Below are 24,741 nucleotides of genomic sequence, written 5' to 3' on the forward strand. Positions count from 1 at the left end.
TGGTAGCTCAGTAGGTAGAGCATGAGACTCTTAATCTCAGGGCTATGGATTCGAGCCCCATATTGGGCAGAAGATTCCGGAATTGCAGGGGGTTGGACTAGATGGCCCTCACGGTCCCTTACAAATTCTATGATTCTATGTACACAACTGTTCTTGAGTACAGGAAGCTACTGTTGGTGGAGGGAGTCCACAATTCCATGGAGCACCAGGGATGGGGAACCTCAGGAAATTGAGAGCAAAAGGTGCCCCCCTGGGTCTTTCAATGTGGCCTCAGAAGCCACAACAGGCTTTTGCCTGCCTGGAGTGTGTTCCTGGCTATTGCTTGCTACAATGCAGGGTAGAGAAGAGTTTATGAGCACATGTAGAAATTACTGTATCCTACAAAAGCAAATTTTAAATTTGCTGCTCTGCATGCTCTCCCTCCTATGCACCCACCCAAATCTCCTTCCAGAGAAGCAAGAGGTATTTATCAGATTTGAAGGACACACTCCAGACAGTCAAAAAACACCATGAGGGAGAAAAGCAAGGTCAGTAGCAGGTGTGGCCTGGGAAGACTTACAAGGGCCAGACAGAAAGGCTTTGAGGGCCGCATTTGGCTCCCAGGCCTCAGGTTACCCACCCCTTAGTTACAGTTTAGTAACAGCTGCACCCAACAACTCAGCCTGTGCCGGAGTGTCATACTGGATACCTGGTAGCCCTGGGTTCAAATCCCCACTGAGCCATGAAGCTCACTGGGTGACCTTGGGACAGCCACTGCCTCTGGCCTACCCTACCTCACCTCACAGGGTTGTTGTGGGGGACCAGAAACGAGCAGCGACAGAGCCCCTGCCTTGCCCTCCTTGGAAGTAAAAGGTCGGACACAACAAGCGCAATTAATGCATATTCCTGCTCTTTACTTCTGCTGGGGGTCTTTGCTGTTGTTCTGTGGGTTTGTGTTTTTTATATATAATTTGGCTTGGGGACCCTATAAATAAACCGAAGCCGGGCAGCTGAGAGAGGAGACCCCGATGCCAGAGCAGAAGTTTCCATTTCCAGGGATTGCGCAACAGTCAAGGAGCAGCCTGAGCAACAACCGCCGCTCCTCCCGAGGAAAGAGCGCAGCAATAAACAAAGCCACGTGTCTCTCCTCCCTCCCCGGGCGAGAGGCGGAGCTGCAGCCGCTCTTCCGGCAACAAAGAGCCCCTGCTGCCCGCAGATAAATACGGAGGCGGCCGGAGCGAGGGCAGAGACAAGGATAGGAGTGGTGGAGCAAGGGCGAAGGAGATCATAGTAGAGGAGGGGGAGAGCGAAGAATAATAGCGATAATTTCTGTGTAGCCCTTTGGCTAGGGACATTTCCCTTCCTAGGTATCTTCGCTTGGAAGAAGAAGGCGAAAGGGAGCGCAAGGACAACTTTGGTTGCTGGATTTCTTTGGCTGGCGAGGATGCCTTTTCTGGGCCAGGACTGGCGCTCCCCGGGGCAGAACTGGGTGAAGACGGCGGATGGTTGGACGAGGTTTCTGGCCGAGAGGGAGAACAGCAGCGGCAGCTTCGCCAGCGAGCGGAACAGGTGAGACCAGCGCGGAGAGAGCCCGGGTGCCTTGCGCGCTGTGTGTGCCTTTGGAGAGGTTTGCCCCACTTGCAGGTGGTCTGTCGTCCCCCCCAACCCCGGACATAGTTGCTAGCAAATGCTGCCGCTGTTGTTGTTGTTTTTGTTGGGGCTGCCAAGTGGTAGCAGGCACAGAGATACATGGCGGATCACACACACACCGGTTCGCATCTTTGCAAAATAAAAATAAAAATGGCAAGGCTCGCTTTTTGCAAAGAACGCGCAGACATGGCGGTTGTTTTCTTAACGAGGCCGTTGTTTCCCCGAGTGCATCTCTGCCCGTGCGAGGCTGCAACGCCTCGGTTTATGTTGTTCTTGGGGTTGTGGCGTCATTGCGGGAAGGAGGATCATCTGGCGAGCTAAAAACCCTCTCCAGGAACCCGGAGGCGGAGGCAGGAGCGAGAGCGCAGCGCAGCGCCCACCTCCTGCGGCGCTACCAGGAACGTGCCGCTTCCAGCTCTCCAGATGTGATCCTCGGCCCGTTAAATGCGTTCGCGCATTTGCTCCAGTTTTTTTTTAAAGCGAAATGACCTTCTTGCGCACCCGTCTATTATATTTGGGGTTGGTTGGAGAGTGGAAGCAAATCTGTGGGAATGTGGATCAGAGAACCACCATTTTATTATCGCGATATGGAGAGAGTGGAGGGCTGTATCTTAAGGTTGGTCTTACTCGGAGCAGACCTATTAAAAATAATGGGCATTACTACCTTGGGTCCATTAACTTCATTGGGCTTCTCTGAGTATAGTTGGATGGAACTGTGTGTAAGGGTTGTTCATATAATATATGTCCCCAAGAACAAGTTGACATTAAGTGGTCAGCAGTAGGACCAGATGTTTCCAGAAATCCTGAGCCCCCCCAAAAAAAGTCTCCATAAATCTTCAGTTGTCCTAGAGCAGGCATCCCCAAACTGCGGCCCTCCAGATGTTTTGGCCTACAACTCCCATGATCCCTAGCTAGCAGGACCAGTGGTTGGGGAAGATGGGAATTGTAGTCCAAAACATCTGGAGGCCCGAAGTTTGGGGGTGCCTGTCCTAGAGGCATATTCTGGCAAAAGCAACAGCGGCTCTTTAAAAAGCAGGATCTTGGCATAAACCTTCATCAGTTCTGTTTGGGTGCTCTTCTCTCATCTTCTCCCATTCTTTCCATGAGGTTGCCACCCACCCAGAATTTTTATTTGGCCAGTTTGAATTTAATCATTGGGAATGTCAGACTCAAAGCTGGACAATAAGCCCTTGCCGGACAGTTCTTGTTGTTAGCCATCTTAGATGTCCCCTGTTCTGGTCGTGTCTTTGGCAGCATGTCGCAACCTTTGTGGCCTCCAAAGCAGGTGTGCTGTGAACATAAATGCATGCATATGACCTCTGTTGCTGTTTCGAACTCTGCCCCTTGATAAGAGAATGATGGAGGTGGTTGTCTGCAGTTGGTTTGCATGCCGTGGCTCTGTCATGGTGTGTGTGTGTGTTTCTCCTAGCTGCTGTGCAGGCACACCAGCCACCCCAGAACCTGGGCCTCTCTCCCCCATGGCCTTCTGCCAGCCATCGTCTACCTGCCTTCTTATGAACACCCAGCCCAGGGGGTTCTACTGCCTGTCAGTTTCCTCCTCCTCAGTCTCAGGTTGTCCTTGCAGAACTCAGCAGGAAGCAGGATGGGGACAGAAGAACTAGTGAACTACATCTGCCACTCATTGGCTCTGGCGCCACCTAATGTTGGTCTCCCTGCCCTCCACTCTTATCAGTCGCAGTGGGCATCAGACACCACCTGCTTGCCCTTATGCATCATCCCCAAATTCGGCCCTCCAGATGTTTTGGGACTACAATTGCCATCATCCCTGACCACTGGTCCTGTTAGCTAGGGATGATGGGAGTTGTAATCCCAAAACACCTAGAGGGGCCAAGTTTGAGATGACCTAGAACAGGCATCCCTAATCTGCTAGTCTCTGGATGTTGCGGGACTACAACTCACATCATGCCTGACCATTGGCAAGGCTGGCTGGGGCTGATGGGAGTTGGTGTCCAATAATACCTGGAGGTTTCCAGACTGCTTTGTAACAGGGATCTCATGGGAACACTACCAGCAGATGGTGCGACACCAGATTCCAAAGCACAGAAGCAAAGACTGTTTCTTGAACAGGCAAGGAAGCATTCCCTTTGGGAAAATAATTCTGTGCATGTTCAGAGACACTCAGCCATAAAGTACCTTTTTAAAATAAGCACCAGTTCTGTCCCACCTCCACCCATTTCCTCACCTCTCATACTCTATCCAACCTTTGTCTTCTGCCCCAGGTTTTGTCCAGGATGCTGCTAAGTCTCTCCATGTCCCTGGAGACTCTTTGGTCTGATGCAACAACCCCCCCCCCCGCCCCAGTTTGTGTTGCTCTGCCTCCATCCCTACCCAAGTTCCCTCAGTCACAACATACAGCTGGGCAAAAGTGCTCGAAAGTCTAATATTCTCAAAATGTTGTTGCTTTGGTTCAGGGAAGCGAACAATCCTGCAAATTGTTTTTCTCAAAAACCAACTCCTCCTAGAACTTAATGAGAATCTTAAATAATAAATTGGCACACCAAAGAGGAGTTGGAACAGCAGCAGATAGTATGTCAGTTACTGAGGAAGCAGGTTATCTGCTAAGCATGAATGCTGGATAGCTCAGTTGGTATAGCATTAGACTCTCAGGAACCTCGGGTTCCTGGGTTCGAGCCCCACATTGGGCAGAAGATTCCTGCAATGTAGGGGGTTGGACTAGATGACCCTCTTAGTCCCTTCCAACTCTACAATTCTACGATTTGTATGAAGTTTATTCATGAATTAAAATACCCACCAGCCCCCATAGCCCATCAGTGAGGATTCCTTTGACGTGGAAGCATGTGCATGTTACATTCACAGTGAGAATTTTGCTTGGCGCACAGATATTTCCCCCGTGTCTGCCTAAAATGTGCAGCAAACCAGGATTTTAGATGGATGGCTTCTGTATGAGAGCCAGATTTTTTGTTATTGGGGTTTTGGAGCTTCTTGGATGGGTTCGCTGAGCAAGCAAGAGAATGAAGAGAAAACAGATACAGCCCAGTCTGCAGCCTAGTTAGGCCACAATGTTTGGATTTAAACTGACACAAATCCCCTTCCATTTAATGGGGCTGCAATCCTTTGCAGGCCAACCTGCCTGTAGATCCCACTGAACACAGTGGAGTTTACTTCTGAGTAATGTATAGAATTGCACTGCCAAAGCTGCTCACTTGGGTGCCATAGTTAGGCTTGCTGAATTTATTTTGGAATACCTGCTTTTTGGAAACCGAGTTGCAAAACTAGATGCGAGCACTGAATTTAGTGGGACTTTTAAATTAGCATTACGTTATCTGGGAAGGAAGTATGTCAGATGTAACAAAGCAATATAGATTGAGACCCCTGCCTGATAATTTTGGAAGGCTTGTTTCCTGTAAGTTCTGTTTATGCCTTCCAGGAAAACATCAGTTTGAGTAATGTATGGGTTAGTTTTGCAAAAATCCTCAGTGGGTGGTTCTTTAGTTGAAACATAAATTTGTGGCAACGGGAACACGGCGTCCCCATGAGCAGAGTTGTGCTTCAAAACTTTTGCTCAGACGGGTGTCTGTTTAATTACAAGAAATCAATACTGACAGTTCAAGTGGCTTCAGAGCATGCAGTAGTTGAGATGTGGAACTTAACAAAATGGGTTGAGTCTATTTTTAAACTCTGAGCTTTCTTGGTTTACTGTGTTTAGTTAACAAAAGCCTTGGCTATGGCAGGGCATTCTGGTTTATTTTGTTTGGCATCTAACAGAATGTTGGCCACTTAAGCAGAGGCCTGTATTCGTTGCATGTTAAAGGCTTCTGCACGAAAAAAAGAAAAAGAAATATTGTTAAGCAATGGGCCATCGAGTTCCGGCATCCTGTCTTCAGCAGGGACTGATACTGAAATGTCACAGTGCAGGGTGTTTACATTCCTGTCTGTCCCACGAAACTAGTGGCAACTGTGAACAAGTTACATGATAGATTTGGTCGGACCAACTATTCGTTTCAGCATCTTTCAATTTGCTTGTGCTTCATGCAGAGGATTTCACAACCAAATTAAGAATTCCACTGTCAGTAAGCTGTAGCCCAAGTTTTTTTTGTCTAGGCTGCTCATTTTGCTAAAAGTTCACATTGCTAAATATCGCTACTGCTGCTGAGTACTGAACCCAGGTGTTGTTGTGTTTTGTTTTTAATTCCTGGCTTTTGAAACTGCAGTGGCAAAACTGGATGCAACCACGTTTGGATTAGACGTGAGTGGCAAGAGTATGACATAGCACATGGGAACGCTGCCCTGATCATTTCTTTGTCATTCGCTTGGCATCTCTCACTGCTTAAATATGCCATCTGCCAAAGCGTGCCTTGACACACCAGTCTTTGAGCCCTTGTGTGATGCTCCACCGACTCCCTGTGTAACAGTAGCTCATCCATATGAAATAGACTGGAAGGAAAAGCCTTGCCTTGGGGCTGTGCTCGTTTTCACAGTTAAAAAAAAGAAAACTGGCTAGATGCGGGCTCTTGCACAAGAGAAGTTAGGTGTGCAGCTGCCAGAGTATTAAATCTTGATATCAAAGTTAAGAGTACATTGTGGGGACATTGCTAGGGATGAGGGATGAATTATGGCTGGCTGTTTGGAGAGACCACTGCCTGCAGGACAGAAGGTTGCCACTGGTTCTAACCCTCCTGTAGGAACAGGCAGCTAGGTGATCTTGGACCCCTGGCAGAACTGTCAAGATTGCGCCCCCTATGGAATGTGGCACAGAAAAAAATTGGGGAAAACAGGACCTCCACATATCATATAAAGACCCTCTATTTAAAACCTTTTCTTAGGAGGCAATAATTGATATTTTTATTTATGGAAATATTTTTAGCAGATTTTGCACACACACACCCTTGCCTGCGCGCCTATGGGGGGGGGCCTTCCTCGCCACCCCCTAGCTACGTCCCTGAGAGGCAGGATTGCCTCTTTGGAAATATAGGGAAAGGAACTGTAGCTTGCGGGGTCAGTAGAGCACATACTGCATGCAGAAAACCACAGTTTCAATGCCTGGCACCTCCAACTCGGGGAATCGGGTGACATTTGTTGGGAAAGGGCTCTCCAGAGTTGCTACAACCCCAAGTAAGCAATCCTGGGTAATTGATAGACGCTGCTCAGTCTGCTTCCTGTGATTCACGTTGCTTCCCTGCGTGCGCATTGAAATCTCAGTAGAAACTTTCTCTGTAACCTCTGCAGCATAAATTTGCCCCTGGCATCTCAAGATTGGGACTGTTAACAAGTTCCAGGTCACATCACATGACGTTGGGCAATAAAGCGCTGTTGAATCATCTGATCCGGTGACACTTCTATGTCCTAGTAACGCAGCCCAGTAAACAGAGATACAGTTTCTACTGAAGATAAGGAGTGGGTGATGTTTGCTTTGGGGAAAACCCAATGAGATGAGAAGGGATGGGGGGGTAGGGTGTGGGTTCCTTGGACAACTCGGCAGAACGGTAGCTCCTTTAGGTTTCAAATAGCACCTGTTATCTTCAATTGTTCTCTATTGCTTGCACGATCAAGAGCATGCAGTTTTTAAGCCAAGCCGAACAGTATATTACTGGACACTTCCAAAAATACCTCTGCTTTCTGGGCATTTGCTGAGGAGCTGTCTGAAAACAGTGCCATTCTGGATTAGCCAGAATCCATTCCTCACACCTGTGGCGTTAGGTATTTTCTGTTCTGTATTTGATCAGATTTGACTCCTCCTGCAATTGCCTAAACGAAGGGCTGGAAATAACCCCTGAACCCGAAACACTTTATGCAGTGGTATCTTGGTTTGCGAACTTAATCCATTCCAGATGTCCGTTCTTAAACCAAAGCATTCTTAAATCAAGGTGTGCTTTCCCATAGCAGCGGGGGACTCAATTTACAAATGGAACACACTCAACAGGAAGCAAAACATGTTCTGCCTCCAAGGCAAAGTTCACAAACCAAAACACCTGCTTCCGGGTTTGCAGCGTTCTTAATCCAAGTTGTTCATAAACTAAGCTGTTCTTAAACCAAGGTACCACTGTACTGTGATCTGCATATCAGGATCTTTCCAGTAAGGAGGCCGTTTTAAGTCTGTTACTACAAGAACGGCAGAGGTCTTGATTTGAAAGACCAATGGGTTCATTGTGACATAAACTTTTGTGGAATTAGAGACCATGAAAATATATTGGACTCTGGCACCTAAGAACGGAGGTGCATATCTAGTTGTGTCCAAGGGTCAGGAATCTCTGCTATAAATGCAATGCAATTCTGGGCTGCATCAATAGGAGTATAGCATCTAGATCAAGGGAAGTAATAGTACCACTGTGTTCTGCTCTGGTCAGACCTCACCTGGAATACTGTGTCCAGTTCTGGGCACCACAGTTCAAGAAGGATACTGACAAGCTGGAACGTGTCCAGAAGAGGGCAACCAAAATGGTCAAAGGCCTGGAAACAATGCCTTATGAGGAATGGCTTAGGGAGCTGGGTATGTTTAGCCTGGAGAAGAGAAGGTTAAGGGGTGATATGATAGCCATGTTCAAATATATAAAAGGATGTTATATAGAGGAGGGAGAAAGGTTGTTTTCTGCTGCTCCAGAGAAGCGGACACGGAGCAATGGATTCAAACTACAAGAAAGAAGATTCCACCTAAACATTAGGAAGAACTTCCTGACAGTAAGAGCTGTTCGGCAGTGGAATTTGCTGCCAAGGAGTGTGGTGGAGTCTCCTTCTTTTGAGGTCTTTAAGCAGAGGCTTGACAGGCATATGTCAAGACTCCTTTGGTGGTGTTTCCTGCTTGGCAGGGGGTTGGACTGGATGGCCCTTGTGGTCTCTTCCAACTCTATGATTCTATGAAATTCATGATTCTGCCTTCCAGCAGAACAGTTGAGCTACAACCAAGGTATATAAAGTCCGGAATTCCATTCAACTTCCAAAATGTCCAAAAACCAAAGTGCGGCTTCTGATCGGCTGCAGGAAGCTCCTACAGCCAATCAGAAGTCACATAAGCCCCATCAGACATCCAGGTTCCAAAGAACGTTCGCAAACCAGAATAGTCACTTCTGGGTTTGTGGCGTTCGGGAGCCAAAACTTTCGAGAACCAAGCTGTTCGAAAGCCAAGGTACAACTGTATTGTGAATATATTTCACAAGAACAGCTACATTCTGCAACTTGTATAAATTATGCAAATAATCAGAATCACATGGAATTTCCAAATTTGCATAATTTAGTCTGCTTCCACAGGACAAGACAAGGTACGGTCTTCCTCAGGAGCTTGTGGACTCTCCTTCCTTGGAGGTATTTAAGCAAAGGTTGGGTGGCTTTTTGTCATGGATGCTTTAGCTGAGATTCCTGCATTGCAGGGGGTTGGACTAGATGACCCTTGGGGTCCCTTTTGATTCTATGATTCTATTTTTCCTGACCACTAGAAATCTAGCCCAGCCCTCCTTTCCAACCAGGCATCTGAGATTTACATTTTATGCCTTTTCTTCTTCTTCTTCAGCCTTAAGGACTAGAAGCACTGGGCTTTTCCTGTTTTTCCTTTTCTCGTTATGTATTAAGTCGTGTAATTTCTGTGCTTTTTAAACAATTCGAATAAAAATTATTTTAAACAAAAGAAGAGCCAGTACCTCCCACCATTGTCCCATGCAGTTCCGAGCTTCACGGGCTTAATGCAGAAGTGGCCTTCTGCACTGCGGCCGCCTCGATATTGTTGGGCCCCAACTCTGGTAAGCCCCAGCCAGAATGGCCAGTACTCCGGGATGATGGGAGTTGAAGTCCACAAAATCTGCACAGCCACAGCCTAAAAGAGCGTGGCCGAAAATCTAGTTGCTCCACAGATTTGTATAACGGCATTATGAAATTGGTAGCTTTATTTACAGTTCCCTTCCTAATGATCCCTAGCAGAGCATTCGCCTTTTCCACAGCTGTCAATAGATTCACTACTACGACCCCGAGGTCTTGTTCCAGGTCAGTCGCTGTACACTTCAGACCCCGTGAGCGCATATGTGAAATTAAGATTATTCCGTTGTTGCACAAACAAGCAAGATCTTAAGTATTAGGTGACTGATCTCTGTTATGCTGTACATTAGTAAAGGAGCAAGTCGTTTTCTTTGGGCATTTGTTTGTATTACTTTGAGGCAGTCAAGAATGAAATTTAATATAAAACTCCAGCTCTGGCCAGGAGATTCTGCAATAGAGGCAGCTGTCTAAAGATGACTCTGAACAGGATCTTGTTACAAATACAAGAAGGAATGTGATATCTTTCTGCAGCGGAGCATTATTTTGTTGTACTTCCCGCCCGTCCCCCTCTCCTCCGTTTAGACAACTTTTTAGAATAGTTTACGACCCAAGCATTAAGCATGGGGCAATGAAACGGGTCTCTGTGTAAATAAGTACAACTTGTGCATGTAGCTGTAAAATTGTAGATAGAACTGCAATGTGGTTACCCTGACGCAATTATTCCGCTCCGTTGGAAAGAAAAGCCATTGTGGGGGTGCTGTGTGTGTACACAGATACACGGACACACATTTTGCAGGTGGTCAGCTGAAATCCTTGGGAGCAATGCTGCAGTCGAGGCTGTGTTGAAACCTTCAGTTCGGTCACTTTATCGGCTGAGCCTAGCTTCCATTGCAGAGCAATTCTTCACTGGCTTTGTAGTATAAAGTAATAAAGTGTAATGGAAAAGCGATGCAAACTATGGGTGACTCTCTGCCCCCTTGTAACATTAATCTATGGCAGGGTTCCCCGAATGACGGTCCGGGGGCGGCCCGCGAGGCTCATTTATGTGGCCCGCGACGACCCCGCCACCTGCTGTTGCCACCCGCTCTTACCGCCGCGGCGCGGCTGCCCACTTCTGGGTTGGAAAAATGCCAGAAATAGCTTGTGTGCATGTGCAAGAGTCATTTCTGGTGCACTTCTGGGTCGGAGGAGGCCCGTGCGCATGCACACAAGTTATTTTTGGCGCTTTTCCAACCTGGAAGTGCACATGCGCATGGGCACGCACTCTGGCCCACCACATGATCAGCGCTGCGGGCACCGGCCCGAAGCCGGGTAAGTTTGGGGACCCCTGATGTACGGGGACTCCGAAGGCTGGGGTGGTCTAAGAAAAGGACATTAGATTGAGATCTACTGATTGATAATTCCACCACACACACACCCCCGATAGATGATCAGCCACAGATTGGGAAAGATTTCAGACTTCCAATTGTTCAACATTTAGGAGCAACAAACAAAATCTTCCTGCCCCACTACCCTCTGGGAAACAATCGCTGGAAATCCTTTTCTGTAGTCTCCCAGATGTAGATTTGTACTGTGAACCTCCATTTTGCATTTGGCTCACCTGTCTACAACCTTGCTTTTGTTCCCGACTCCAGGTTGGCAGGATGTTTAAGACAGCCATGCTAGGCCAGATTCAGAGAGGTGTATAGAACTTTTCATATTCCCACATTGCTCTCCTTAGCCATCCTTGACCTGCTGAATCTTCTCTCCCAACACGGTATTATTTGCAGGCCTTGCAAAATATGTCTGACAATAGACAGGTGGCTGCATCCTGTCCCTGCCTCGGGACATCTCATGACACAAGCAGGAAGCGATGACATCAGGTGAGCCAGGAGGAGGCGAAAGAAAGGGCACCCAGGTCACGAGGTTCATTATGCAACTGCCACTTAATTATGGGTGTAATTGCCTCCTCATTCCATTTTTCATCAGGACAGTCTATAAAAGTGTCACTGGAACTTGTCCTGGTACATTTCCTGAACGTGCAAGGTGTGTACAAGGAAGTTTGCTCTACGGTTCATCTTGTTTATAAAAAATAGCATTTAAATACAATTCTTCCAGATGTGTAGGACAAGGTTGGTGCCCACACATAGCAGACTGAAACAGATTTGGAGCAGACTTAATTTCCTATAGAAATCTATTTGGTCCCTTGGGGTCTAATGTACCAACTTAAAAACGGTGTATATTGCAGTAGCTGCCCAGAAGCCACTTCTCCTCTTCCCATTCTACCCCAAAAACATTTATTTACCAACTAAGTTTCTGAGATAATCTATAGGAGCATCTTTGGGTGTCCTTCTGGATTGGCGAGACTTGCCTAATGACAATACAAAATTGAGCCTTCTGCTTTGTGGCCCAGTCTTGTGGAAAGCGCTCTTCCAACAGATTCAACCAGTATCTTCAGTACTTTACCCAGTAATTTACCCAGACCCTCTTCTCTTTTTTTACTCTCAATGTGTTTATATTAGGACCCGCCTTATTTCTATGATTGTAAGTTGTTTTAAACTGCTGTTAGTACTGCATTTTAATGCTGTGAGCGTAGGGTGAGGGATGGATAAATATCAAGAACAGCAGCAGCAACAACAACAACAACTTCTAAACATTTGATGGGAAGCTTCCTTGAGTTGGAGGGTGATCTTCTGAATTTGGGAGCCTCTTTCACTCAATGGAGGCACATTGGTGTAAACCCTGGAAGGAACTAGTCCAAAATCACACAGAGAGACTGAACCTTGGGGGGGGGGGAGTGGAGAGCAGCGCAGAGTGTCCTCCTTGCCCTTCTCCCTATTTGCATGTTGCTTTTACACAGGAGTAGAACTTAAGGACCGCCTCTTTCCACATGAACCTACCCAGACCCTGAGATCATCTTCTGAGGCCCTCCTTCGTGTACTGCCACCTCCTCAAGAGGTCCAGAGGGTGGCAACATGAGAACGGGGCTTCTCTGTAGTGGCTCCCCGTCTGTGGAATGCTCTCCCTGGGGAAGTTCGCCAGGCACCTTCATCACACACCTTTTAGGTGCCAGGCAAAAACATTCCTTTTTAACCAGGCCTTTGGTTGATCTGTTTGGCATCCTATACAGTGGTACCATGTTTTGAGTCTGGAATCTGTTCCAGAGCCCTGGATGCTTGCTGAAAAGGACGCTCAACGAAGCACCACTCTGCACACGCACGCAGAGCAGTTTGTGATTCCGCGCATGCGTGAAGCGCAATTGGCAAACCTAGAAGTAACCCATTCCAGTACTTCCGGGTTTGCTGCGGACGTCCGCTGAAATGGACGCTGGACGGGGCAGACTAAAATGTGGCTCTTTTCTTGGGGGGGGGTTATTGGGTTGTTGTTGTTATTCTGATCATATATGTTGTGATCTTTTCTGTGAATTATTATTATTTATTAATATCAAACTGGCAGAGGGAAGCATAGGGGGAGGTAGCCTCCCTGGGTGCTCTAGGTGGGGAATTCTCAGAGAGCAGTTGATGTTGATCATTAAAAGGCTGCTGCTGCTTTGATGATCCTTTAATGATCTCACCCACAAAAGTGACTGGAACACAGAGCCTCACATGAAATTCTTAAGGTGTGGGAGTGTTCATGAAGGAGGACATGTTTCCTCGAGTATTTAAAACCCAAGATTTAGGGAAGGGATCTGTTCTTCCTGGGGTTGCCGGACTGCAACTCCCACCAGCAATATAGGAGCAGGGGTCCAGAAATTTCTGGACGGCTGCCTAGAGAGATGGTAGAATTTGTCCATTTTGGTTTCTCTGGGTTTTCTCATTTTTCCCAGTCTTAAATTCGGTTCTTCACATTTCTGCATCAGTTTGCAATTATTATTATTTTTTAAAGAAACCTGTTTGAAAATTCACCAGCATTTTAGAGTGACTCTCTCCTTCATATAGGCAGGTTTGTGTGCAATTTTGCCTACTAGACACATTTTGGCAAAAGCCATTTCCCCGAACGTAATACATTTTTGTATGTTAAATTTCACTTATGTGTGCATTTTGATGCACGCTTTCCCCCCAGCATATGCATTTTTGCACACATTACTTGGCTGGAAAACCATGAGAACTGTGAATTTTGAAAGCTGATTCTGTAGTGCTTCTCGTATTGTTTCAGAAAATGTGAATTAGGTAGAGCCGGCTTTCAATGTGAACTGGATCCAGTTTCTCCTCCATCCCTAGCTTTTAGAAGCTCGATCTCTTTGAAACAGACCCAAAAGTTAATAGGCTGCTGAGGCAATCTTGTATCATATATTGACTTAGCTGATGTTTGTATTCCAGGCTCCTTTTAATGGAGCTGGGGAAGAGATTAGTCAGATTGCAGAAGAGATTAAACCTTTCTCCTTCATTTTCTGGTGTCATCCCCAGTTACTGCAGAAAAGAGGACTACAATAAAGAGAATATTTTGAATAGCATGAACTATGATGTTGCTGCGAAGAAGAGAAAGAAGGACCAGCTGAACAACAAGACAAAGATTCAGTGTAAGGCTGGGGAGATATTTTTTTATTTTAATAACAATAAACAGCTGTGTTTAGAGAGGGGGCGGGAGAAAACCCAAACTTCTCACTCAGTGAATTGACCTCTGACCCTGGAGAAGCTTTGCACTTCTGCTTTGACCCTTAGCCAGAGAACTTGCATCCATTGCAATGTTGAATCTTATGCCTGGGATCTTTGCTCTGTGTTTGTCACTTGTACAGTGGTACCTCAGGTTACAGATGCTTCAGGTTACAGACTCCGCTAACCCAGAAATAGTACCTGGGGTTAAGAACAGAAATCTCGTGGCGGTGGCAGCGGGAGGCCCCATTAGCTAAAGTGGTACCTCAGGTTAAGAACGGACCTCCAGAACGAATTAAGTTCTTAACCCGAGGTACCACTGTATTTTGCAAAGGGGGAAGCGATCTGTTTCCAGCTTCTTCTCCCCCCCCCCAGCCCACTTGGCACATTCATAACCCCACAGCTTGAACCGGTCCCCTTCCCCAATGTTCTTTAACATGCACCCCCAAACCACAAGATGGTGTCTAAAAACACATGGGGGAGAGGGAATAAAACCATTCACTTGAACCCTTTCGGAGTGGGGAGACTCCCTTTCTAATCAGACTGCCTAGAGCAGGCATCCCCAAACTTCGGCCCTCCAGATGTTTTGGACTACAATTCCCATCTCCCCCTGACCATTGGTCCCGTTAGCTAGGAATCATGGGAGTTGTAGGCCAAAACATCTGGAGGGCCGCAGTTTTGCGTGGCCTAGGGATGCCTGGCCTAGAGTCTTATTTAATGGCTCGTATCCAGTTGCAGTGCTGTGCAAGGATCCCCACTTGCGCAATGGGACTTCCCCGCCCCCAACCCTCCTTGCCTCCCCAAATCTTCTCCCAGGGGTTGGGGGAATTCCAGAAAATATGATGGGGATGTATTTGAGGAGAAGAGAGGAGATGGCCCCTTGTGGAAGCGGGAATCCTTGTGCTGGCGGTATGATTATTTAGTGCTGTGTTGGATATGCGCCAGTATGTGTCTGCAATTCCTGAGAGAGCTAAATATCTTCCAGCTTTGAGCTTGGCTTAGGGAGGGTTGACTCACCATAGAGGTCAAAGCTTTTGCGCCTACAACCCAGAGTGGGTTCCCAACACACCATGCCCAAAGAAAAAGTGCTTTCAAAGACCCATGGTCTGTCTTTGAGGAATCCCAAAGCCCTGCCACCTCTCCTGTTCATCATTATTATTATTATTATTATTATTATTATTATTATTATTATTTTGTTCTTGTTAAAATGTAAGTACCGGTACCAATGGGAATTCTGCAGCTAAGGTGTTGCCACAAGGAATGCCCTCTTCTAGGCCACTACTCCTCTCCAAATTTTGAGGGCAAGGGAACTATCAAGAAGGCCCTCTCTGGCAATCTAAACACCTGAGAGGGTCTATGTGGGAGGATGTAGTGGTCTTTCAGATAAGCTTCCGATTTGATCCATTTATTAAACTCATTCGTCCATGAGACCTGATGTAACCCAGGGTGGTGGTGATCATTGGCAACCAGTGACAGACTGAAGCAAATTGGGGTGAGGGTCATCATTTGCATGGCATTAAATCAAGAAAATGTGGTTTCATTTCAACAGATTTTCACCAAGAAAAGTGGATTTACGTGCACAAAGGAAGCACGAAAGAAGTGAGTATCCCTTATTACTTGAAACGTCGTAGCTTTGCTCAAAATTATTATTTAAAACTGCCTAAAATAGCCCACTTTGCTTCCATTTACAATAAGCAAAATGGCTTAGGGCTGAGTCAACAATCATTCTTGGCATGTTCTGGGTCATTTCTCAACAAACCTAAGTATGAGTAAAGGTAGATGCGAATGTGGCCTGTTGCATTGTATTTCGAATTTTGACTTGGCAAATCTTAGAGAACTGCCCAGTGCAATGAGATTGCAACTTTACCAGTTCAGTCCAGAAACACATTATTCTCTTGGTGCCTCTGAATTGCCTTTTTATCCTATTTGCTAAAATTATAGAACATCTGTTTAAGGGTTCATCTGCAGTCCTGCTTGACCCGTGCAAGCGGTTTCCTCCTTGTCCTGCTCCTTTCCCAGTGAAAACCCGCTCTTGAGCTCTATATCGGAGCAAACGTCAACCCAGAGAGATCCCAAATTGCTGTTTGCTCCAATTGAGCACTAAAGAGTGGCTTTCCCCAGGAAGGGAGCAGAGGAACAAGAGGAAGTGTGGCTATGCCTTAAGTTCATGGACACTAGAGGCTGATGTGATGGCACCATAGCTCAGGTGCCACATGATCTGCTTGCAGAAAGCCATGGGTTCAAATCCTGAAGTCTCCAATTAAATGAATGTGTTATGCAAAAGTTCATTCAGTATCTGAGATCCTGGAGGGCCATTTCCAGTCAGAATGAAAGATACTGGGCTAAGAGGACAAATAATGTCACCCATTATAAGGTAGCTTCTATTTCTGGTTTGACTCAGAGAAGATAAGCCTCCTGGTTTATATCCGATTGCTCCAGATGTGGAGCTTGAAAGAATATCTCTGCCCTGGGAATTCTTGGACCATATTAAGGTGTTGAGAGGTGGGAAAGGGAAACACAGGTGCTTGGTCAATCTCTGGTGAGGCCAAGCAAGGAATCCTATTCCTTTGGAATCTAAACTCAGCCTGTAGTGTTAGTTTTAAGAGCATGCTGTTACTGCCTCTGTTCCAGATTCTGAGTAAAAATAAATCACTTGTGGTATTGCTCTCTCTCCCACCCACCCTCCTCTCAGCGACATGGCTATTGCACTCTTGGAGAAGCATTCAATCGGCTGGATTTTTCAAATGCCATCTTGGACTCAAGGAGATTCAACTATGTTGTACGGGTGAGTGTTGGTGAACGGCTTGGACTGCTGAATTATTAAATCTCGCCACAGCTTTCAGGTAATCCAGGAGCGAGACAGAAAACAACCTGTGTCTGCAAATCATAGCCTTTTAAATTGTGGGTGTTTTTTTTTTCCTTTTAAGAGTAGTCTCGTTGATTTTTGTGGACGCCATCCTTGATTTAAGATCACCAGTGTGCGTTTCAGACAGACTTCCCATGTGTTGAGTCTTAACTGAATTGCCACAGGCTACAATTTAAAAAATGTTTCCATTGCCACTTAATTCCATCCTTTATAACCCTTCCACTTCCATTTTACCCATTTGTAGTATGTACCTAGTGTTGTCGTTTAGTCGTGTCCGACTCTTTGTGACCCCATGGACCAGAGCAAGCCAGGCACTCCTGTCTTCCACTGCCTCCCGCAGTTTGGTCAAACTCATGTTCGGAGCTTCGAGAACACTGTCCAACCATCTCGTCCTCTGTCATCCCCTTCTCCTTGTGCCCTCAGTCTTTTCCAACATCAGGGTCTTTTCCAGTACCTAGTAGCTGAGGGTCAAACTCCATGCATCTCATGAAGTGGGTTCTAGTTAACAAAAAGCTTTTGCCCATAATAAACTGTGTTAGTCCTTAAGGTCCACAAGACTCCCTCTTGCCTTTTGCTGCAACCAACTTAACATGGCTACCTCCTGGATTTTTTAAAAATATTCATTTCTTTTTGTGTGTTATGTGAACACAACGAAGTTGCTTACAGTGGAGAACTGCACAATATATACCAAGCAGGAAATTTGCTCTCTCCCCTTGTCTGACTCACCACCTGGAAACTTGCCGTGATAAATCTTGGGATGTCCCTCTGACTCTTAACTCTTCAGTTCAACTACTGCCCTTTTTTTACTGGCATGTGATCTTTTTTAAAAATTGAGTTGGCAGAACAACAGGAAGGGCATGGCATTTTAGGAAATGGCTTACCCGCCACCTGCTTTTCAGATCAGAATTGAGCAGAGAAGATTGGGTTTGGTGTAATAAGGGAACACGCCAGCCTTTCCCAACCTGGTGCCCGCTGAATGTGTTGGACGGCAACTCCCATCAGCCCTCACAGCAATAATCCTGCCTTACATGTCTGTCTGTCCAGTTTCTTAATTCTCCAGAATATGAATTTCTCTGTGCAGTGGGACCTTGGTTCTTGAACTTAATCTGTTCCGGGAGTCCATTCGACTCCCGGAACCGTTCGAAAATCAAGGTGTGGCTTCCGATTGGCTGCAGGAGCTTCCTGCACACAAGCGGAAGTCACATCAGAAGCTCGGCTTCCGAAAAACATTTGCAAACCAGAACACTTGCTTCCGTGTTTGCGGTGTTCAGGAGCTGATTTGTTCAGGAGCCAAGCCGTTCGAGTACCAAGGTACCACTGTATTCAAATGTATAGGCTGCCCCAAAGAGCCCTCAAAATGGCTTAGAAAACCATTTTAAAAAATATTAAATCAGCAGCAGTCATAAGAAACAGAATAGTATAGCAATAGAGAAAAATTAAGCTGCAGGAAAACGTTCAGACAAGATTAAAAAACAAAACTGAGGACAATATTAGCAGCATGTAATGTGCGGAATGGATCTTGGTTTAGGGCATTTCCAAAGTCCTTTACATCTAGAAATTGCAGCATTTAAGAACTCATAAAAGTTTGTGTTTCTCCACCCAATCCTCTAACTTCCTGAGTGGTACCTAGAAGTTAAAAACTCTAATTCAAACTGGCTGTTGGTTTGGCAGAGAGAAAACGAAACCTTCCACCCAAGCACCGCAACTCAAACAAGAACACTGTGTTAAAAATGAATTGATCCTATCAGCCAAGTCCCTGGTGAATAATAGCTCACATCATAGATTCCACATAAATGGCTGAGCAGGGGGTGTGGGTGCCTGTGTGCCTGTGCCTGGAAAACCTCTGCTGTGCCTGGAGTCATTCACTTGCAAGACAGAAGCAGCAGCAAATGAGTGCTATTTTGTGACTAGTAACCCTCCTTTGGCTCAAGCCATGTCTATGGGACTATTGGGCTGGCTTTAGGGAGCCAGCATGGTGTAGTGGTTAGGAACGGTGGACTCGTAATCTGGTGAACCGGGTTCGCATCCCCGCTCCTCCACATGCAGCTGCTGGGTGACCTTGGGCTAGTCACACTTCCCTGAAGTCTCTCAGCCTCACTCACCTCACAGAGTGTTTGTTGTGGGGGAGGAAGGGAAAGGAGATTGTTAGCCGCTTTGAGACTCCTTAAAGGGAGTGAAAGGCGGGATATCAAGTCCAAACTCCTCCTCCTCTTCTTTTAGCTGTTGGGCCAGAAGGGTTTTTTATGGGGGGGGGCAGAGTTTTAAAAAGAGCAAAGTTCTGGCACTTTTTTAGTGCTTCTGGTGCAATTAGGATGAGGAGTGTGATTTGGAGGAATGCAAATGTTTGCAAATGTTTGATGGTTTTATCTCTATGCAAACCAGTTTGAAGTTTCTCTCTTTCTTTTTTTACAATCAAGTAATGTATAAATTTTATGAAATAAATAAATACATTCCCCACCCACCCCACAACTAGAAGCTGCTTCTATATATAAAGATAGATAGATAGATCATACTTATAATTCATTTGTATGTTGAGCAGGGCAATAGGGAACAGTCCATGCAAGATTTTACCACTTCAAACATGTGCCTGTCAAGTTGCATGCTTAAAAGCATTCTTACACAATTTCCCTGTGCACTCATTAATAGCAAACATATATCTTTAAAGGCCATACTGCAGGTGTTAATATTGTGCAGCTTGAAGCAGTTGGATGCATGAAAACTGACTCCTTTTGGAATAAAACTTTGTCCAAAACCCACTAGATATTATTCAAAGGTTTACTTGCAGAACTTTCTTCAAAAGAGAACAAAAGTGATCAAAGATGTTTCCAAATAATTCCATCAGACACATGCCTTCCAAGGCATAGGTTCAGCATCTTCCTAGGAATAAAATTACATATAATCAGAGCTGAGAAACATAGCTCTCTTTCACACAGGTGCCATTAGCCTGCATTCCAGCCCCAAGGCTGTGGAGCTCCTGGAGTGATTCATTTGCACATCCTTCTCCCACGGAGCCCAGGAACAAAAGACAAAGACCAACTCCCCAAGATGGTGATTTGCAATTCAATACCTCTCATGTGATTTAAGGTTAAACACTCACGTGTTAGTTAGCAGAGAACAACAGTAGTCAATTATCAAACCATCTAGGAGCCCAGAGAACTTAATTGAAAATCCCCATGTTGAACCCTTCAGTAATACACACAGGCATGCCCCATTTCAGTGTGAATTGAACAATTATACTTAACAGGCCCGGACTAAAAGATGAAAGCCTGTTTGGCAAGGTAATCACACTCCATGCATATGCACACATATGTGCCTCTCCTGTTTTGAGTCCTAGAAATAAAGCCAGTTAGTTAGAATGGAGGCCACTTTATTTGAACCGGAGCCCAAGTGTATCCTTTTATTTCCTTCTTCCTCCTGCCCTGCAAAACTGTCCCATTTCAGACAGCTTTGGCTGTCTGGGGCATTATGTATAGGCAGATGACAGTGACAGATTCCTTACTCCAGAAGAATTTGCCGTGTGATGTGCTCTTAAGCAATGTTCTGCAAGTGCTCACTCGCCCGCACTGCAAAAGCAGGAGAAAGAATGTGTGTATTAATTTACAAGGGGAAATCCAAAGGAACTTATTCCAGAGGTGTTGTGTTACGGGGAGAAGGTCCTGGCTCACTTTTTGTTTACACGTAGGCTAACACCATTCGCTTGGAGGTGTCAGCCACATACCCCGGGATCCTGTGGGCCAAATTGGCTTTTAAAGTTTTACGGTAGGACAACAGAGGCGAAGAGCCTTTTCCATAACAAGGATCACATTCCCATTTGGACAACTTTCTGGGTACCCCTGTACCTGTGATGGGCGGGGCCAGAGGCAAAAGAAGACAATGGATGGGGTCTTTATCTAGCAGAACACAATATTTGCTGCAATGATCATACAGGGTATAAGAGAGAATAAAAATCTTGTTTTCATAGAATCAAAGAATTAGAGTTGGAAGGGACCACGAGGGTGATCTAGTACAACCCCCCTGCAATGCAGGAATCATTTGCCCAGTGTGGACCTCGAACCCATGACCCTGTGATTAAGAGACTCATGCTCTACTGACTCTTGTTTAAGGTTTCCCTTTTAAAAAAATTATTAATTTTATAATAACACAACATAATCCAATAAAAACATAACACAACACAATAAACACTAACAAATGAACAATACAACAAAAACAATACAAAATTTTCTTCATTTCAAATCTCTTAACATTTTAGGGTGACTTCCTCAGATCCCCCCTTTCTGAGCTTCATTGTATCTCATCTTTAGCAATTTCTAAATCATAATTTTTACCACATTCTATATCTTATCCTTTCATTGTTTCTTTCATTATCTATTTAATTCATTTCCATAAATTTTCTTAATTACTAACCACTACTTCTACACCTATAGCCTATAACAACTTTCAAATATAAGATATCCCTTTATCCTCTCTTCGGATTTGGTGAACTTGGAAGTCTTACTGCCTTAAGAAAGTAAACATTTTTAATAAAAAAAAATAACAAACCTATAAAATTTACTAACAAAATATCAGCGAGTAGCAGCAGAAAGAACATTAAAAGGTCTGAGCAAATTTAGAGATCTTTGTGTGATATGCAAAATTAATCGGGGAGGCTCCCCTTCAAAGGCAGGCTGTCATGGCTAAAAAGGCTCTCTGCTCATCTAACTTCTGATAGCTGTGTACCTGGAGAAGGACCTCAGGTGATGATCTTGGGGCTTATCTACACCTACCTTTTGCACTAATCTTTCTAGGCAGAGGTCTGTGCTTTAAATCCCCTTGTATGAGCACCCCTTCCCCCCCTTTTTTTTGCTCCGGAGCTTTCCCCACAAAAACCTGCTCTTTAAAGCTGAATTGGAGCAAACAGCAATTTGGTTTTTCCACGACTTGCTGTTTCCCCTGATTCAGCTGTAAAGAGGGGATTTTCACAGGGAAAGCTCTGGAGCAAAAAAAAGAGAGTGGGCACTGATATCAATAGGCAGGGAGTTCCAAAGTGTAGCTGCCGCAACAGAGGCAGGACAGGTGTTACGTGGCACCTGTAATAGTGCTGATTCCCCTTATCAAAGAAGTTGATTGGGCACGCATGGGGTAAGGCAGTCTCTCAGGTAAACGGACCCCAAGTTGTGAAGGGCTGTACCGCTTTGGATACGTACGAGTGTGTGATTTCGTGTTTGAAAGCATCTCGATGTCATGCGCCTGTGTATCACTCCGCTTGTCGTGTCTCTCTGTGTGCGATTAGCTAGCCCATCCGGAGCTATTTGAAAAATGCACACCTGTGTGCGTATTCATGTGTTTTTTTATTTTTAACTTCCCTGAAATGGTGAGTCATAGAAATGAAGCCGATTAGCCGGGGTTAGACGGCTTAGCAAATTAGCCAGGGCTCCTTTCCCCCCGTCTCCCTTGGTTTTTCTACCAGTCATGTGGCCGCACAAGGTATTAATAGGATGCTCACGTAGGAGAGCCATCTGTTGACGTTCAAAGTTGGCCGGGGAGATAAACAGAAGAGTGGATCAGTCACTCTCGGCCACTTCTCTGCCTTGAGCTGACAGTCACACGGTGGTGACAGCGCTGTGTAAGAGGAGAGAGCAGCTGAAGCGATCTCTTTCTCCTGTTCTTCCCCTCCGTGCGTGCCCCCCCCTTTCCTCCTTGTCCCATGTGTTCTGACTTTATAGAAAGGCGTTGATAAGTGCAAACAAATTCTTATCATTCTTCCCACTGGGCAAAGCACTTTTCAACCCATGACTTGATGTGTTTTATCATTTTAACATGGTCGGAATTTCCTTGCCGGGTTCATCGCAAGTCCAAACTGCCTGCCGTTGTTGTTGTTGTTCCAACAACAGGCAGCAAAGTGCCAATTCAGGAACAGGACATGGAGTTTGGGGGGGGGACATGAAGGTATACTGCATCTGTACATGCAGGTTCCTTTTAGCTCTTGTAGCAGAGATCTTGCCTTTTTGACACTGGCTCAAATCCTGTTCCCTGTTTTCCACTGCAACTATCTGTGGCTGCAATAGCATCTCTGGAGGGTTAAAAGAGAGGGGAAATCCCTTCTCACTAGGGATAAGTGAATCGGTCAAGTACATTTTCTTGTTTTTCTAATCGTAGCTTCATTATCTCCACACTTCCAAATCAGTTTGCGAGTTTTTTCCTTTAAAAGGTCCTTGTGGAAATTCACCAGCATTTTTAGTGCCTTACACGGCTCAGGGTCTCAATACCTTAAGGACTGCCTCCCTCTATAAAAACTGACCCAGATCCTGCTGTTCTCATCCGAGGCCCCTCCCCGAGGGGCTCAGAGGGTGGCAACATGAGAATGGGCCTTTTTTGCGGTGGCTCCCCATCAGTGGAATGCTCTCCCCAGAGAGGCTCGCCTGGTGCCATCATTACATGTATTTAGGTGCCAGGCAAAAACATTTTTCTCTACCTAGGCCTTTAGCCATTGAATAATCTATGCCTGTTAAAGGTGTTGGGAGGGGCTGTTATTTTGATTATTTTATCATATTGCTGTCCATTACAGTACTATGCTTTGTTTTATGTCTTTGTTATTACAACGGTACCTTGGTTTGCGACCGCAATCCGTTCTGCGGAGGCAGTCGCTCGCCAAAGGCATGCTTCTGCGCGTGCACGAAGTGCCGATAGAGCGCTTCTGCGCACGTGCGCGCTGCACAGATCACTTCTGCACATGCGCAAGCTGCACAGATCGCGTCTGCGCATCCGACGCCGTGGAACCCGGATGTAAACACTTCTGGGTCTGCGGCAGTCGCTCGCCGAAGCGGTCGCTCGCCGAGGTAGGCGTAAGCCGAGGTTTGACTGTATGTTCCATAAAACATGTTTTTAATGTTGTACACTACCCTGAGATATTTTATTAAGAGGTGGTGTATAAATGTCGTTGTTAACGATGTGGATTTCTCCCAATGGGCACACTTTTTAATGCAGTTTGGGCCAATACACACATTATTGCACATTCCCTGTGTCACAAGACAAATGAGAGGACCTATGAATAGGGATGGCAGTCACCAGCATCTGATCCATGCTGGCAATGTGTGCATGCCCTGCTGAATCAGGACCAGTATCTTCCATTGCCTTGGAATATCTGACTACCCCCTTAGTCCTCCAACTGAGTTTGCATATTCTGTCACTGCATTTGGCCACAACAATCCATTGCTACACTTGTCACTCCCTCCCCATCCTGTTGCATTTCCTACTGTGAAATTCAGATTGCAAGCTCCCAGGGGGCAGGGACCCTGGTGTGCATGAAGTTATGTTTAGTGCTATAGCAAATATCAAAGGATGTTTCGGAAACGAGTGTGTCCCCCAAGTTTTTTTTTTAATGTAGCTGCCTTTGGAGGCTGCAGCTGAACCTCAAAATATAGTTGCTTGCTGTAGCAAAATCACTCAATTGCCCACATCACTCTTTGTGGTTAAGATGCTTCCATGTTCAGCAAAGCAGCTTAGATGACCACAATCTATTTTTCTCCCCTGCTGTCAGTTTTAATGACTTAGCTTAGTAATTAAGCCAACGAGAAGAGGCAGAAAGATTGCTATCGCTTAAGCTCCTGCATCTGTCTTTCCTTTCTGGCGCTCTTGTCTATCCATTCCCTCCTCCAAGAGAGAGAGAGAGAGAGAGAGAGAGTGTGTCAAGCAACAAACAAGCATCTGAACTGTTTTACTGTGCATCACATGACCAGGAAGCTAAGATTAGAAAAGTGCCTTTGTGCTCTTTAAGGCTGAATGTCTTTATTTTTATCCACAGCTGTTGGAGCTGATAGCAAAGTCTCAGCTAACATCACTGAGCGGAATTGCCCAGAAAAACTTTATGAACATCTTGGAAAAAGTAGTGCAGAAAGGTAAAGGCAACAAGCGGCGAGGTGCAAAAACTAAGGTTACCAACTTCACAAGCAATAGGCTGTGGGTTCCTCCAGATGA

The 24,741-nt window shown here is 45.7% G+C and overlaps 1 protein-coding gene across 1 annotated transcript in view; it reads left to right on the top strand.

Annotated features, from left to right (window-relative positions):
- Window positions 1-1,192: 1,192 nt before the first annotated feature.
- The window catches only part of FBXO32 (F-box protein 32), a 35,153-nt gene continuing 11,604 nt past the window's right edge, over window positions 1,193-24,741 (top strand). Inside the window, exons 1-5 of the mRNA XM_060277646.1 lie at window positions 1,193-1,548; window positions 13,737-13,849; window positions 15,472-15,521; window positions 16,615-16,707; window positions 24,569-24,662. Coding sequence (XP_060133629.1) covers window positions 1,424-1,548; window positions 13,737-13,849; window positions 15,472-15,521; window positions 16,615-16,707; window positions 24,569-24,662 — 475 coding nt within the window. The 5' untranslated portion in view covers window positions 1,193-1,423. The remainder of the gene's footprint in view (window positions 1,549-13,736; window positions 13,850-15,471; window positions 15,522-16,614; window positions 16,708-24,568; window positions 24,663-24,741) is intronic.

This window comes from Zootoca vivipara, chromosome 8, assembly GCF_963506605.1.
Source record: "Zootoca vivipara chromosome 8, rZooViv1.1, whole genome shotgun sequence".
Taxonomy (NCBI): Eukaryota; Metazoa; Chordata; class Lepidosauria; order Squamata; family Lacertidae; genus Zootoca; species Zootoca vivipara.